At 39.4% G+C, this 15,671-nt stretch overlaps 1 protein-coding gene across 1 annotated transcript in view; it reads right to left on the bottom strand.

Annotated features, from left to right (window-relative positions):
• Positions 1 to 1,722: 1,722 nt before the first annotated feature.
• Positions 1,723 to 15,671, bottom strand: part of MAP7D2 (MAP7 domain containing 2) — an 80,633-nt gene continuing 66,684 nt past the window's right edge. Inside the window, exons 10-18 of the mRNA XM_084200868.1 lie at positions 11,724 to 11,956; positions 11,219 to 11,345; positions 9,140 to 9,344; positions 8,919 to 9,023; positions 7,656 to 7,709; positions 6,601 to 6,679; positions 5,714 to 5,900; positions 3,776 to 4,055; positions 1,723 to 3,209 (exon numbers count right to left, since the gene is read on the bottom strand). Of these exons, the coding sequence (XP_084056994.1) occupies positions 3,806 to 4,055; positions 5,714 to 5,900; positions 6,601 to 6,679; positions 7,656 to 7,709; positions 8,919 to 9,023; positions 9,140 to 9,344; positions 11,219 to 11,345; positions 11,724 to 11,956 (1,240 nt within the window). The 3' untranslated portion in view covers positions 1,723 to 3,209; positions 3,776 to 3,805. The remainder of the gene's footprint in view (positions 3,210 to 3,775; positions 4,056 to 5,713; positions 5,901 to 6,600; positions 6,680 to 7,655; positions 7,710 to 8,918; positions 9,024 to 9,139; positions 9,345 to 11,218; positions 11,346 to 11,723; positions 11,957 to 15,671) is intronic.

The following is a 15,671-nucleotide window of genomic DNA, read 5'->3' as shown; positions in this document are numbered from 1 at the left end:
TCTTCTTCTAGGGTTTCCAGGCTGCTGTGCAGCACTGAAGCCCAGTTATCCTGGGATCTCAGGCTTCTCTGAACAGCATCATCAATGCTGAAAGCCATTGTGCCACCTCGGACAGTACAAGAGCTGCAATGCCATGCTGACGATGCCTGGAACAGGAGTGGGTTGGTGGCAGGGACACCTGAGTTGTAGATGCTGTCAAGGGAGACTGAGGTGGGGTGGGAAGAAGGGAAAGGTGCTGCTCTCTTTATGCCAGGGGGAAGATCCCCACCCTGCCAGCCAGAGTAGCAATCTGCTATTTCTGCAGCTTCCTGCACACATCTCATTTATACAATTAAAGGAGAGAGGATGATGCCCCGTTTCTTGCTGTTCATCACCAGATGAAAATACAGCCTGGGGATCCAGATCCACCCCTCACTGATGCAATTTTATTTATTGAAATTAACTCCCTGGGGAGACAAGAGGTCTGCTCAGAGCCTTCACTGTGGTCCAAAGCAAGCTCTGGGTGCCATTTCCCTGGGCAACACCATGTAAAGGGCTGAACCTAATCAGAAAGCTACTGTGATGCCTAATACCCCACAGGTGTTATTTACCTTTTAGAAACTTACTAATAGTTATATAAAATAACTGCAGAAAAGCTCTATCAAGGACTTGTGTGAATCAATAGTGATCCTTTGCTGCAGTTGCAAAACCACTGAAAAATTCAAAGTAAAGCTCATTGCACAGTCTTGATTCACAGCAGCAAACACTGGGATGGTGCTGCTATGAAGAAGTTACATCAGCAAAAGCAAAAAGAAGCAATTTAACCCCTCAGCTGAGAGTACCTACTCCAGATATTCAGCCAAATTTGAAAAGTTACATTTGAAAGTGAATATAAAGGTCAATATGCAATTTCTTCACAAATACTTATCTTGTTTCCTTCAATCTTGGTATAGAATCAAGTGAAAAAATAACATGAATGTTTCTGGAGTCAATACAAATGAAATGAACTGTCACCATGGAAAGTATTAATATACTTAAGAATAAAATCAGATTGTCTCATTTGCAATTTTGACTGAAGTAATAGTTTAAAAAAAAACATATTAAAAAAAATCTCCTCAGCATTTCACTAGAGAACTATCAGCAGCTCGAGGCTGGTCACTTTCCAAGCAGCAGTGTGGGCACCTAGCTTGAAGAGAAGTTCAGCATTTATGTCATGGGTACTCTTACAGAACAGCTCTTGCACACTAAACAGAAGTGTCTACTTACCACAGCTCTCAAGTTTTCTTTTGCTTATTTTCTTTGCCAGAGAGCAGAGGCTGGGGTTGCAAACTGGCCCTATACTGTCACCAGCCCTCTGGGTGGCACAATTTGGAGTCCTGACCTTGAGGCTCTTTGGCCACCAGCCTGCACTTCCCCAGTGTATTGGCAGCACCTCAGAAAGCAAATGAATATATGGCAATGGGAACAATGGTGAAATACTCTGAGGTTTTGCCAACCACTCCTTCATTCAGTATTTTACCCTCCTTCAGAAAATACCTCAGAACAAACTAACATACATGCATTTTTAAATCAGTCATATTGTTGTGGGGAAAAAAAAGTGCTAAGAAACAAGTCAGATTCATAAATGAAAATGTATTTCACCTTTATACATGCTATACAGGTCATGCAAATACAGAAATCTACAGGTTATACAATGACACCATAATAAAATATAATATGACATTTGTCAAACACAGTGTATTACAGCAAAACAAACTGTTTCTGTTTGCTTATTATTTAGGAAATAGATGAAGGACTAATTTGGAAGACACAGTACCATGCTACAGCTTACTGCACAGTCAAAAGAAAGTATTCTTTGAAGTACACTAACATAAATAGAGCTGGGTTGTTGTAGGTATGATTTTTTTAGGCATTGCACATCATGTCACTGGTTACTTTCCCACTGCTGACTTTTAAGAGCACAAGAATGGTGCTACAACTGAGGTCAATCTATGCTGTGAACTCTTACATGTGGAAAAAAAAAAAAAGGAAAAAAAAGCCAAACACCCCCTCCCCCCCATGTTTTCACATTTTTGGTGTTAGTGTCCAAAGAGAGTTGTACTTGTAATTTATTCTTATAAGGGACTGGACAAAATATCCTCAAAGCAGCATCTAATCTAGCATAAAGGTTCACCAACAGAAATAAAGTTTACACTGTGCAGCACATGACGTCCTGACCTCGTACATCTTGATGTGGACTGTTCCATACAGATGTTTACAGAACGCTAAGGGCGCCCAGTGTTCCCAGCGTGCATTTTGGCCTTTGTGTTTCTGACACTCACATATTGTTTTGCTGCTGACCAAATCCCATTTTGTTGAGCCTACAGGAAGACAAAATACTTCTCTGTGTGATAGAAAGCCTGCTGGTATCAATCAAGTGTCTGCATATTCAAAGGTTAATGTGTCACCGTCCTGATCACTCACTCGGATCTACTACAGCTACACTACACATATATTAAGGGGTTATACTTGGCATTTGGCATACTTTGCTTACAAGTGCTACACAAATATGATTTCAAACACAGTTGATAGTTGCTCCCAGACTAATTAATATTAACTGGTAAGTGCCACTAGTGACTAAAAGTGTCAACATAATCATAAAGGGATAGCTCCCATACTCCACAGTCAATAAGAAGGCTCTTTTGATTCCAGCAGCTATATGTTTTTCAAGCCTCTTCAGCTACAGTTTTGAATTACACACCTCATAAAAGTTGCCATTAACTCCTTATTAAAGACAAAAAAAGATAGGCACAAAACTAAAGTACAGTATATTATTTTGTTTCAATGCACTGTGGGGAAACCCCATCATTATTTACAAGAAAAACATGTCTAAATGGATGCATGATCAAGGCTAGGAAAGAATTATTTTAAAATAAAATGCACAGGTAAAAATCACAGTGAAGTGTTGAGATGAATTTTAAATTAAAGAAGAAATAAGTGCTTTATTAGCAGCTAAAGCTTAAATTCTAATGCACGTTCTGTCTTCCCTGAAACATCAAGGCTCTAAGATCATTGGTTTCTACCAAAAACAGCCAGTTATTCAACATACTCCCTGGGAAGACAAGTTATATTCAGCTCTGGTTATTTGAAATCCAGTGTTCAAGGACTGCAGAAGCTTTTTCAAGTGACAAGCTCATATTTTACTGCCAGTAGCATCACAGGGATATATATCCTCCAGAAATTGTTAACCTCTGTCAATCAGAAAGAGAGAGAAGAATATCAAGTCAGCTACACAAGTTAGATGACCTCAGTTTTGCTATTTAGAGAATATACTCTTCCAAAAAACCAGACTATGGCTTTGTACTTTGAAACTGTCACTGAAGCCTACTATGGATTTTTACTATGCTGGCTTTTCAGGGTATGTGATTCTACCCTGCAAGTTTTACAGCAGCACAGAAAAGAGTAAGCAGCAGCAAAATATACCATGGCCTAGACTGGCCCCACTTTTAACTGCTTTCTTCAAGCAAGTAGGCTCCAAAGATACACAGGAAAGGTATTGTATTAATGAAGAAATTCTGGATGCCTAAAGGAAATGCTTCCATTTACCAGATACTTGTGGTTGCTATGATACAGTCAGTTTGCATATGATACTAATTTACAGGCAGCTGCAAATCTCAAAGATTATGTTGAATTTAAATACCTAGGAGAACAGCTTTCTTTCTCTCCCTACAATGCCATGTACAGCTGCTAAAATATTCTGGGAAGCTAGGAAGTAATCACAGCAATTTATCATAAGATATTTATCACAGTACTGTACCTGTATCAGTTCTGCTGAAAAGCAAGGCCGTCAACAGATAGAATTGAGTGTATTTTCTTGTCCTGGGCTGTTAAATCCCTCAATCAAGTTTTTGTTACAGTCATCTAGGCTAAGGGTATCGCTGGACATCTTGGAGTAGGTAGCTTGGCCTGTGAAATCCAAGAGGTCTTCAAGAGCCTTGGCATTACTTGTCCCATTTTGGTCCAAAGAAACACCAGGCATGAGTTCATTCATGGGTGAATATTCAGGGATAGAGATAAGTTCTTCTTTTGAAACTGGGCTGTGCAAAAGATAAGGAAGAAAGACACAGAATAAGAGGTCTACAACTTTTCATTTAGCAACAATCAAGTTAAAACTCTGACTGTTCAGAAACTACCCTGCATCTTAGGGCAGCTGCAGCAAGATTTTACTCAGAGAATGTCCTAATCCAAAAAAAAAAAAAAATATTGCCCTGCTCAGGACAGAAGGTCAGACCTAACCTATCCCTTAACGATTAAGGTTTGCGGTAGCTGTGTGACACGAGCACTCATGTGCTAAACCCACGTCTGATAGTTTACTGAACTGAGCTTACTGATCATTATTTCAGTCCCTCCACCATTCCTTTACCTAAATGTTTATTGCATCTTTCACATTACTGTCCTGATCCTGCAAACACCTATTTAAAGCCCCTACATTTTAAAACTTAAATAAAAAGTTATCTCTTAAAACCTTATTATATACTTCAGACATAGAAATCCCATGATGAAACTTAAGAAATGCTGCAACCAGGTGCTTTACTGAGACTAGCAAGGCTAGTGCATCTTAGTTTGGAGAAGAGAAGGCAGAGGAAGGCTTTCACAGACAATTCTTCAACTATGACGTGATGGTAGATGAGTTGAGAGCAAAACTATCATGCATGAAATCCTACAACACAAAATGTAAGGGGTGTCCAATGCGACCAGGAAGAAATTGGGTTTACCAGGGATCAAAGAACATAATCTACCAGTGAGATTGTACTGTAAAGACTGCTTCCAGGTGAGGTCCTAGACACAAAGAGCTGGTAAAAAAAAAAGAGTTGGATAAACTCATGGGCAACATGTCAACTAGTGGCCACTTAAAAGGCCAAGGCAGACTTATGCCCTCAATATCCCTAAGGCTACACTTCAGTGATCTTCGATTGCAGGAAGTAGCAGGCTCATGTGCTCTCCTTCACTAGTTTTTCTTACTGATACTTTATGAAACCAAATAATAGGCTGCACAGTCGCCTGATTGGTCCCAGCAGGGCATTTCCTATATATTAATGCATATTTGCTGGAAATACAGAGACAGTATAAAAGGTTCAACTGGCTTACTGATTAAGGAAGAACAGCATTAAAATTCAGATCTAGCTTTGACTTAGCAGCCTATATATATATATGTGTGTAAATAAAAATACTTAAAATTAAAAATCCTTCTTTTCTGCATGTCCTGCCATCAAAATGTGAGAGTATTTAAAACCACAAAGTTATTTACTGATTTCCATACATTTCTACTTGTTAAGTACTTAAAATTCTAAATCCATTATTTTCTTTATTCTGTTTGTATGGAGGCAGAAATGCTCATGAATCACAGCTATGCAGCCAAATTAAAAAAAATAGTGACATCAGAACAGTATCTACAGTAGCTGCTTTCACAAAACTGTCTGAAAGGTTTGAGCGAACTTGCATTGAATCCATAAGTAAGGACTGTGGAAGGATTTCAGAGTTCCCTCCCCCAAATACGTGAGAGTGAGATGAGGTTTTGTGGCTCTTGTGCCAAACACCCAGGAGCATCCTGGCAGGAGCAGAACACAGCCAGTGCACACCCAGCTGCCACCATGGGAGGATGTGAGAAGGAAGGCAGTAAAGTACTAACAAACAAAACCCAAAATCCTGTGTCTCACATGAATTCCACAACCCTGTAGGTAGATCCTGTCTGTACCTCACATCCATGGACTGAACCTCATCTGTTGAATCTTCCATGCTGTTAGATTTCCCATCAACAGCTTCCAGCTGAATAAGTCCTGAAACTGACTTCAGTCCATTAGCAACTACATCTTGGGAAGGGATTACAGAAGCAGCACTTTCTAAGCTTTTATTTTTCAGGCAGGTTGCCAATCCATTGATCTCTGTAAAAGAAAGTTAGAACTGTGACAATAGAAACTTTGTTATTTAAATAGTTTTAAGTTATATATTGAGTAGAAAGGAAGACTGACAATGCAGTAGACTCAGTATAATCCATGACTCATCATACTGTACTGTCATTCCTCTATTCCACTCCAAAACTGCTCTTTATGCTACATCTTTTAAATTTGAAGAAACAGGAGGAGAATGTTTTGTCCTTTATGTCATGTAGTAAAAACCTTAGCCTGGGGAAGTAAACAAAATATACATAATGACAGATATATTTTATTTAATAATCCTTTAAATGCATATGTTGGGTTTTTTTAATGAAGTGAAATTAAATGTAAGATTTAGAGTCATATTATAAAAAGTTTGGTTGTGTGCAAAAATTTTCTGCCTACAAAATTTGAAGGTAGGTTGCAGCAATCAAACCAAAAACCAACACTGGCAGACTAGAACTTTTCATTCACAAAAAATGCTACATCAGGTACTAAAATGGAGGAGAAAGTTTATTCTGGTTTTGCTTAAGTGGCAAAGCAAAGCTGTCTCCAGTTTCTAACATTTGTCACTGATGCAAATGCAGCTGTTCGTTTTGAGATGAAAGCAAAGAACTTATGATAATAAGTTCAGTGCTCTGCCTCAGATCAAAAAAATCTGAAGAGATTCAACTGGGAAAATAGGTCAGAAAAATATGGCAATTTTTACCTGGCTGATTGAGAACAAGGGCCTTTGGTTGCTTTTCCACATTCAAAGTTGATGGGATCTCCAGTTTTGGCTCTTCCTTCTGAAATGAAGTAATGACTCAGCTGTATTAGAGGGAGGACTGTAACCTTCATGGAACCACTTGGACTCAAAACTTGTGAGACTGCCCAAGGCCACAGGGTGACAAAGATCATCAACAGCAAGACAGGACTTTTTTTCCCCTTTTTAGTTAGGCATAGCATTTTTTTTTTAATTAAAAAAGAAAACATTCTCTGAAAGTAACTGAACAGTTTCCTTAGTAGATTAGTGTGGTAATCACATATCCTCTGAACAGAGAGAGACATAGCTCTCCCAGGATTTTCCTGGGAAGCTGTGAGAAGCTGTGAGAAAGCTTGGAGAAAGAATTAAAACAAGTATTATCTCAATCTCTACACCTGGCAGGCAATCTCTGTTTGTCAACGATGTTTACAGGAAGTTGTCCCATCTCGACCAATATGTGAGAGAAGATTCCTAAAGTCCAATCAGGTCTTAGGCCCACCATTGTTTCTATAAGAACTGTGAATTTCTTATAATAAAGTGCTTTTTGATCCCCTCTGATGGTGGCGTCTCTGTATCACCTTTGTCTGTCCCCGATACCCCTTTGGTGATAGATTAGAAATGAAAACCTGACTGTCACTCCTGAGCTGGACACAACTGCCTTCTTTTCATTCCCACATTCCTGACAGGGGTAACAGAGAGCTCAGTGACTAAATCACTGCCTGGTACAAAGCAGGAAGACACATCAACAGCAGCCAACATTACAGCTCCAGCATGCAGGAATGAGCTGTTGCCCCTTGCTAGGTAGTGAGGAGGACAATTATCCTACCTGCAAAGGCTGCATAAAAGCTGTGTCTCTGTAGCAGTGGCTGTGACACAGCAACAGTTATTCTCAGTTTGAAATGCATAAAATTTGGGTCTAGCGTGTACGTAAGTACACTTACTAACACAGAACTACCCTAGAATTTAATTTCCACATATGATAATAAAAGAAAAATATGCAACCACATATTATTTCATACCTTTATTTCTGGGGTTTCGCTCTTCCTTGTTCTCTTCATAATTTCATCTATTCTCTATAAAATAAAGAATATTCATCTATTCTCTATCAAAATAAATTTCAGTATGAGATGGCACACAGAATATGTAACACAAGAGAAAAAGGAAAAAAAGACAAAGAACCTTTTCTTTACTGTCAGGACATCCTCTCTGCCTGTCTTGGAAAAGGGAGAACAAATAAGAAAAATAAAGAAAATTAAAGAGAGAAAACATCTTGTAGCTGGCTTTAACCTATCAGATCTTAAAGAACATGACTTTCTCAGCAGGTGCACTTCAGAAACAAGTATTTTAATACCAGGTGTTTGCAGCTATGAGTTATGCTCAGTTCTGGAACAAGACATTTGTTTAAAACAAACAGTTGTTATTTTAATCTAGTTGCTTTTCCAACTATTTCCAAACAGTGCCTTTAAAAATAGTTAGCCTTTTTGGAATAGAAGAGCAAAATATCTGAAGCTATTCTTGATGGAAATGTGTAAGGGATTATCCTAAAATACTTTTGTTTGCCTTCTTTCTTTATTAAAAAGGAAATGTTATTTGAGATGTTAATGTCAAATGTTATTTGAGACACTTTGGCTTGATGTTCTAATCTGCAACTGCAACATGCCTCCAGTTCAGTGCTGAACAGTTTAAAACATATTGGAATAACATGTATGGATAGATGACTGTTTGTAACCAGACAGGAGTTCTGCAGCTGTTCTCTTTCCTGCCACACAGCTGCAAACAAAGCTAATTTATGCAGCTTCAGCCACTTCCGTGTGCAGCAGTGGCCAGACAATCCTGTTCCTCTGCATAATGCAACCAGAGACAACCAGGTGGGGGAAAAACTGTTTGTTAATCACAAACTTTCTCAATTAATGACACAGAGCTTTTGTTGAGCAAGTTTTAAACAAAGTCACTCATGTTTCTCAGTAGTTAGTGATGTCCTGGGTTGGACAGCATTTGACATTTGCCTTGGCATGCCATTCCTTGTTTGTCTCAGGCATTTAACTTTCAGGTTGGCTCTGTGTTTGCTCAGTGCCTAGGAGAAAGTCATTTGCCTCAGGCAATTCCACTTTGTTACAAATTTTGATGTCCATGTTCCCCTAACAGGCAAGTAACAAATACTAAATTTGGCATAACTGTTCACCTTTAACCCCTCCAGATTATTGTTATTAAACACTACTGGGTGCTTCCTGGGTTATGTATAACAAGAAATGAAATAATTATCCGGAGATGCAAATACTCACCTTCTTCCGCTCCAGCCTTTCTTGCTCAATTTGCTGCATGATTTGTTCCCTTTCAAGACGAAGCTGTTCAGCTGCCTCACGGGCTTTGATTTCTGCTTCTTCCCTCTAATTAAAATGTGTAAAATATGTTAGGGCCATTATTTATTTCAGGCAGACTACTAAATATTAAGAAGTATTTTTTTACATGTATAAAAATTTCACATTTCTGTTTGAGATAATACCTGTTTCTCAAGTTTGGCTTGGAGCTCTTTTTCTCGCTTTTCCTTTAGCATTTGTTCTTCCTCAGCTCTTCTCCTGGCTTCCTCTTCTGCCTTTTTTCTAGCTGCCTCTTCTTCACGTTTTCTTTCCTCCTCCTTCTTACGAGCTTCTTCTTCCAGACGAAGTCTTTCTTCTTCTGCCTTTCTTTTCTGCTCTTCTCTTTCAAGCCTGCAAAAAATGTAACAGAAGGTTTAAAAGGCGTTATCTTATTTAGCATGAATCCTATTGAATGTATATCAGTAACTGCATGCATCAGCACATATTTTCATGAAAGATGCCAGGATACAGTGAAGACATTGAGCACATGCTCAGAATTCAGGTTGCTATCAAGGCTTTACTCCAGTCTTACTTTAAATGCCTAAAATACTTTATAGAAGTTATAATTTCCATTGAAAAAAACATGAGTGATCAAAGAAAACATTACTGTTCTAATTTCAATTAGAGTGTCAATAATATATATAAAATTACGTTTCAAGAACAAAGACAACCCTTCTTCCCCTATACTTGTTACCCAGAATGTTGGTATCTATAAACAAGCAAGTACTTTTATCCTTTGCTTCATCTGAAGATAAACAGATGGGATGAGTAGCAGCAAATTCCGCAAAACACAGTGGAATACTGGAAGGTCTAAATTCCACCTGTGCTGTTCCCAGGCCCACTGAGGCACATCATGCTCCTTAGCAATTGTTTTTCAAGTGAATGTTCTTATCATTCTATCAGGGCCAAAATGGCAGAAGCTGGTCATTCCACTCCCACCCTGAATCAAGGGTTTAAAGAAACTGAAAGAGTTAAAAGTTTAACTAAATTTAGTTATGGGGAACAGAAACAATTAAGAGGATAGCACAAAGAGTAGAAATAATAAGGGAGAGTTAATATTAGCAGATAAAGTAGTTAAAGCTAGAGTGATATATCACCTGCCTGTCTTTATTAGGTTTAAAGAAGCAGGATGGGATGTGGATTGTGAAAAAGAAGAGGACCATAGCCTGCACCTGGGCCCCAAAAACTGAGCTATAGACAAGGGGTTTTGGGTTTCTAGCCAAAACCTGCCAACAAGGCAAAGGTAAAAGGTCACTTTGACCTCAGAAGACCACAACCCATTTCAAAATCCACCTACCCATTTGAGGCGAAAGACTGCGCAAGCATGAAGGAACTTTGGACTCAGTTATAAATACCTTTTAATACAAAGGGGGGTGGGCAGGTTAGGTAATGAATATGTATTAGGCATTTTGGGAATTATATGAATATGTAAGACTTTTTAGATAAATAGAGAGCTGGAGTCTGTGATTCTTTGGGAATCTCCCACACCTCTGGGAGATGACTCCCCGTGTGTCTGGCGCTGTCAATAAACATGCGCCTTTCTAACTTTAACTAGTTGAAGAGTTCCATTCCATGCTTCAATCCTGCCCACCATGTCTGTAGTAAGAAAACCCAAAGTTGGGTTTTCTAGACCAGCAGAATTAGTGATTTAGAGGGTTGAAGGAAGTGCATGGTTTGCTGACACTTGCAACCAGCATCCCATGCGGAGAACCACCAAAAAGCCGGTTCCCAGAACAGAGCCAGAAAGAACTTCACTGCTCAGACAGCAGCCTTCATTCTGCCCACACTCAGCCCTCAATGCCTGCAGCAGAGTTGGGCAGGAAGAGGAGCTTCAGGTTAATTATGAATGATTCAAGCTTTCCACTTAATTCATATCGTGCTGCAAGACCGTTTCTGCTATGTGATCTAGCTGTTTAAAGCCACCTAAAATATTTTTTTACAACGTAAAATACTTCAGGTGTCACCAGACTGCAGTGTGCAGAACACTTCAGCATGGACATGCCTGAAGTATTTGGAAAAGTAATAATTTATTCAGGGTTCTTGAAGTGGCCAAATTATAATTTTTTGACTTCACTAATCACAGAGACTGCAAAAGACACTAATGAAATGAAAGAAATTAACAAATAAAAGCTCCTGCTTGATTCCAAAACTACCACAGTTTCAAGCATCTTCAGTGATATAGCTTAAATTATTAGGTTATAACTTTCACAAAGCAACAGAGAGACCTTTCTCGTTCTTCTCTTTCCTGTTTCTCCCTTTCCTCTTGTTCTTTTTGCAGGCGGGCCTGTCGTCTTTTCTCAGCTAGAATTTTTGCAGCTTCTTCTGCATCACTTGTTCCTGCTGTGATCTTCCCTAGGAGAAGACAACCAAGGATGGAAAGTCAGGCAGGGAACAAAGAATGTGCCCAGCAATTCTAGGTTCATACAGAGGCTGAAATAGGCCTGGTTCAGAGTGGTGAGACACCTTTTTAAAAGCACATTTCAGCATTTTCAGCAGAAAGAACATAGAATAGGTAAGGGCATCCCGGGATGTCAGCATTTTCCCATCTTCATTAACAACTGGTACATTTGGCTTTTGGTACATTGGTGAAAACTGTGTGTTCACAGGTTCTAGTATGTATCATTACACCTTCTCATAAGCCTGTTACTGAGCAGCCTCATAAAAAGAACAGCTCATCACCGTTTAAAAGTCCCATCATACCTTGCACTAACATCTTGCAGCAAGGCTCACCTTCACTGTTCTCAGCCTTTCCAGCAGAAGGCACGTGCTTCTCAGGAGCCACCTGGCCCACATCATCAGGGCGTGCTCCTGGGGACTTCAGGTGACTGACATTTTCTTTCTCCTTGTCTGCTTTCTTTTTAGGTGTTTCCTGGCTGCTATTGGAAGTGGCACGATGCTTCACAGGAGAAGCTGGATATTGTTTGGTGTTTTTAGGAGACTGAGGATAAGTCTTTGCAACTGTCCTAATGAGGGAAAACAAAAATCAAACAAGGCCAGATGTTACACAGCTTGGATTCAAACTCCATCTTCACATTTCTCATTCTTTCCTGTCTCTGGCTACAGAGGAGTGTCAGCTGTTTTGCACAATACTGAAAAGAACCACCTGGATACAATCAGAACTTAAAATGCATGAAACTGACATGGAAGTGCACACGATTACAGAAAATTCTCATTAAAATAAACCAATAACACTGTCTAAGGTCTAGGTGAGAGATAGGAAATTGCGGACTACCTAAAGCAATGATTTTAGCAATGACTATTTCAAAAGAATTCTGTCAACTTTACTGTTTGTACAGTCCTTCTCAACATGTAAACCAAAGTTATGGCTGCTCTCTGTCTGTAGAAATCATAATGAGTTACAGTGTGCTGCTTTCATCTGAATACCACCTTGCCAACCATGGTCTTTTTCTAATTGTATCTGATTTTCCAAAAAAGCACCAAATACCAGTATATATAAAGGTAAGGGTGGGTACTACTGAAAGAGACAGAACTGATGAAACCACTCAAGTTTTTGACTTAGTGCTTTTTTCAGCATCAACACAACAGACTCCAGACTCCAAACTCAGCCCCTGCAGCTTTTCAGAAGCTGCACTTGTGGTGATGGCGATGCACAGCAGCAATACACCTCATTGCTTATCTGGCTGTTGCACACTTCAGGGGAAGTGAAAACACTGAAGTCAGGTCTGGCAAAGTGGAAGGGTAAAGATACCTGATATTAACTGAAAATAGGTGTACATAAAGAGAACAGATTACCAGAAAACATAAAACTACACACGAACGCCATTCAGTATTTATGTAACACCAGTAACTAGCACTTGTAATGTTAAGAAAGGCTGGGATGTGTGACTAAGTAGTGCAAGAATAAACAGATTACAATCTTAAAATAATGGTTTATGTGAGTCTCATTAGAATAAATTATCTTACATTAAAGTGAATTACACATGTATTTCTAACCTTCTTCCTGGATATGCAATTATGATATAACTGTATTATCCCTTATCACTTTTTCATCTACACTATATAGTTTCATATACCACAACATGCTTTCTGGACTATACACTCATTCTGACCACAAGCATGAAAAACATGAACAGCAGCTGAAAATTAATGGACTGGAGTGGCAAGTTTTGTATAGATCTAACTATAGTATTGTGTAGTCAGAGAGTATTATAACTAGAGCAGTATTTGCATTACAGAGCAGACAATAAAAACAAGACATCTTTCAACTCCTCCCCAAAATCATGAATTCTGTAGAAAAAAGGGTTATTTTCTACCATATTAGACTGCTTTTGAAAGAGGTTGACACGTTAAGACTACAAGGAGCTCACTCAGAGGTGCCTGGTTTGTGGAGAGGAAAACACTGCAGAGTATTGCACCATCTCTACTTTCTTACTCCCACTGAAGAGCCACCACAGAGTCCAAAAGCCCTCAGGCTGCAGGAACAGTAGCACCCAACTAAATCTGAAGTTCAGCTCAGGTACCCCCTGCCCGCAGGCCCAGGCACTCCCTGTCAGCTCAGGTCCTTGGCTGAGCTCAGCTGTAGGTAAGCCTGTTCTTCTTGGCTTCCTAACCTGCTGATCCTGACATGATGTCCTGGCTTGTCCTTGGACTTGCCTCAGTAAGGCCTTTGTTGGCTGTCACTGGGCTCTGGGTTGACCCTGGTCACTTCTTCTGCCTGCCATGGGACAGGGTGCTGTGGGCAAGGTCCCTGTCCTTCTGTCCTGCTGCCACCCATGACTCCTGCCGTTCCATGACAGAAGCAGGCTTTGGAAGATGTAAACAGGCAAGCCTGATTCCAGTTCTTGAAAAAAACAGCAATGGGAGAAGCCAATGAGTTTGGTTGTGTTGACCAAATCTGGTTTAGCATTGTCTTTAGATTCCTCTTAGGTTATAGATGCATTTCTAGGTCCTTCTGAAAGCAAAGGCAGATTTCAAGGCCCCACCTACACAGGTATATCTCACATGTGCCTCATCACTGCAGTCATTTCCAACTGCATTTCATAAAAATATAAATGGTAAATAGAAAACATTTTTCTCATGTTTTCTGCAGCACAGAGGCTGCTTCTTGCTAATTAGACACTTCTTCAAAGAAGAGTCCCTTTTTGCTGTCTTTGGTTCACATTTCCAACTTTACTGCACGTTCCTTGCAATGCTTTTGATTTAACTGTTGTGACAGAAGGAGCAAAACAGGCTAATAACTAAGGCTGAGTCATTCTCAGTATTAGTACAGAAGTAATTGTTCTCTAATAAAGACATGACAATCAAAGAGGTCGGTAGGAAGGAGTCTAGTCATGAGAGCCACCTATCTTGCACTGCATAGGCATTAGAGCAGACTGGTTGTACAGCTCAGCTGGTGGGTTAGAAACATGTGCTGAATGTATTATTTAGCTACTGCATCTTTGAACTTTTAGACTTAAGGTGATTTTTTTTTTAACCAAAGTGCTACAGGCTCTTAGACCAGAGCAACAAGAAAATAGTGGAGTTTCACATAAAGTAGCTAAAAGTGAAAAAACAGAAGGCTGATTACTGCAAGGATGAGAATAATGCAGTGTGTGAAGTGCAAAGCTGAGAAAGTCCATCAGGAATAAGAATATTTTTTCAAAATTTTTATATCATTTACTGGATGCCAGGAGAAAGTATTAAATTAACATTGTTTTCCTCCTTGTATTTAAAACATACTCGCAACTTAGCATCTTTAACATTCCTTAACACAGGCAGAATTCTCACTGGAAAAAACACTCCTTCTAAATAGTATTTAAGTTATGCTGCTTTACACCAAAAAGAGCCAAACTTGATTGAGAAGGCAGAAAAATTGAATTATTAAGAAAAAAAATTTATAATCATTTGTATAGGAGCCTGTTTAGGTTTAAACCATGATAAGAAAGTGGGAAACATAGAATTATGCCTGATAAGGATTAGAAAATTAAGATGACAAATCACTGAAGTCCAAGAAGTGGTAGCATGTCAGCTGTCAGACATCTCACTCATTCTCATAACTGGATTTTACAGGGGAATACAGAAGCACCTTCCTCTCTCCAAGAAGACATTAATTTTCTCACCTAACTGCCCTGAGCTGACATGAGGGCAGCAGCATGACAGAAGCTGCCCCCTACATGCTCTGCTAGAACATCTATCAGGTATGAAGATCCATTGATTCTTAATTACCATGGCTCCTATTTAATTACAGAAGAGATAGTCCATTCTGCAGAACAATGTCTCAGGAAGAGTGTATGAGGGGTTCTGAGCTTACTTTTGCTAAGCAGAGAAAATAAAGCCCATGTAGCACACACATCAGAGGTCACACCAAGCTTTGGCCATAAAGAGCAGGGCAGAGAACAGCAAGCTCTCCTGAAAAGCCAGCTATGTGGCAGGTCACTGGTTACAGCTGTTCATGAGGCTGACTGTAAATCAGAAATCTTCAGCAATGCCAGAGCTGCATTATTTTTCTCCTTTCTCTCCGTTAATTCAATAAAAACTCTGCTGAAACCACACCACAGACCTGCATGTTCTCAAGCCTGCTTTCCGACATTGCTCTGATCACAAGCTATTTCTGGGTTCTGACATTTTTCCTCTATCTGTGACACTTTCTCAAAAGCAGTTTTCTTTCACTCTTAGTTTTGATCTTTTGCAACCAAAAACAGATTCATTTCTCTTTTACATTTCTTAAAAGAGAAAAAA

Source organism: Fringilla coelebs (assembly GCF_963513975.1).
Source record: "Fringilla coelebs genome assembly, chromosome: 2".
In the NCBI taxonomy this organism is placed as follows: Eukaryota; Metazoa; Chordata; class Aves; order Passeriformes; family Fringillidae; genus Fringilla; species Fringilla coelebs.
The sequence above is the reverse complement of the archived record's forward strand: the minus strand, read 5'-3'. Positions and strand labels throughout refer to the sequence as shown.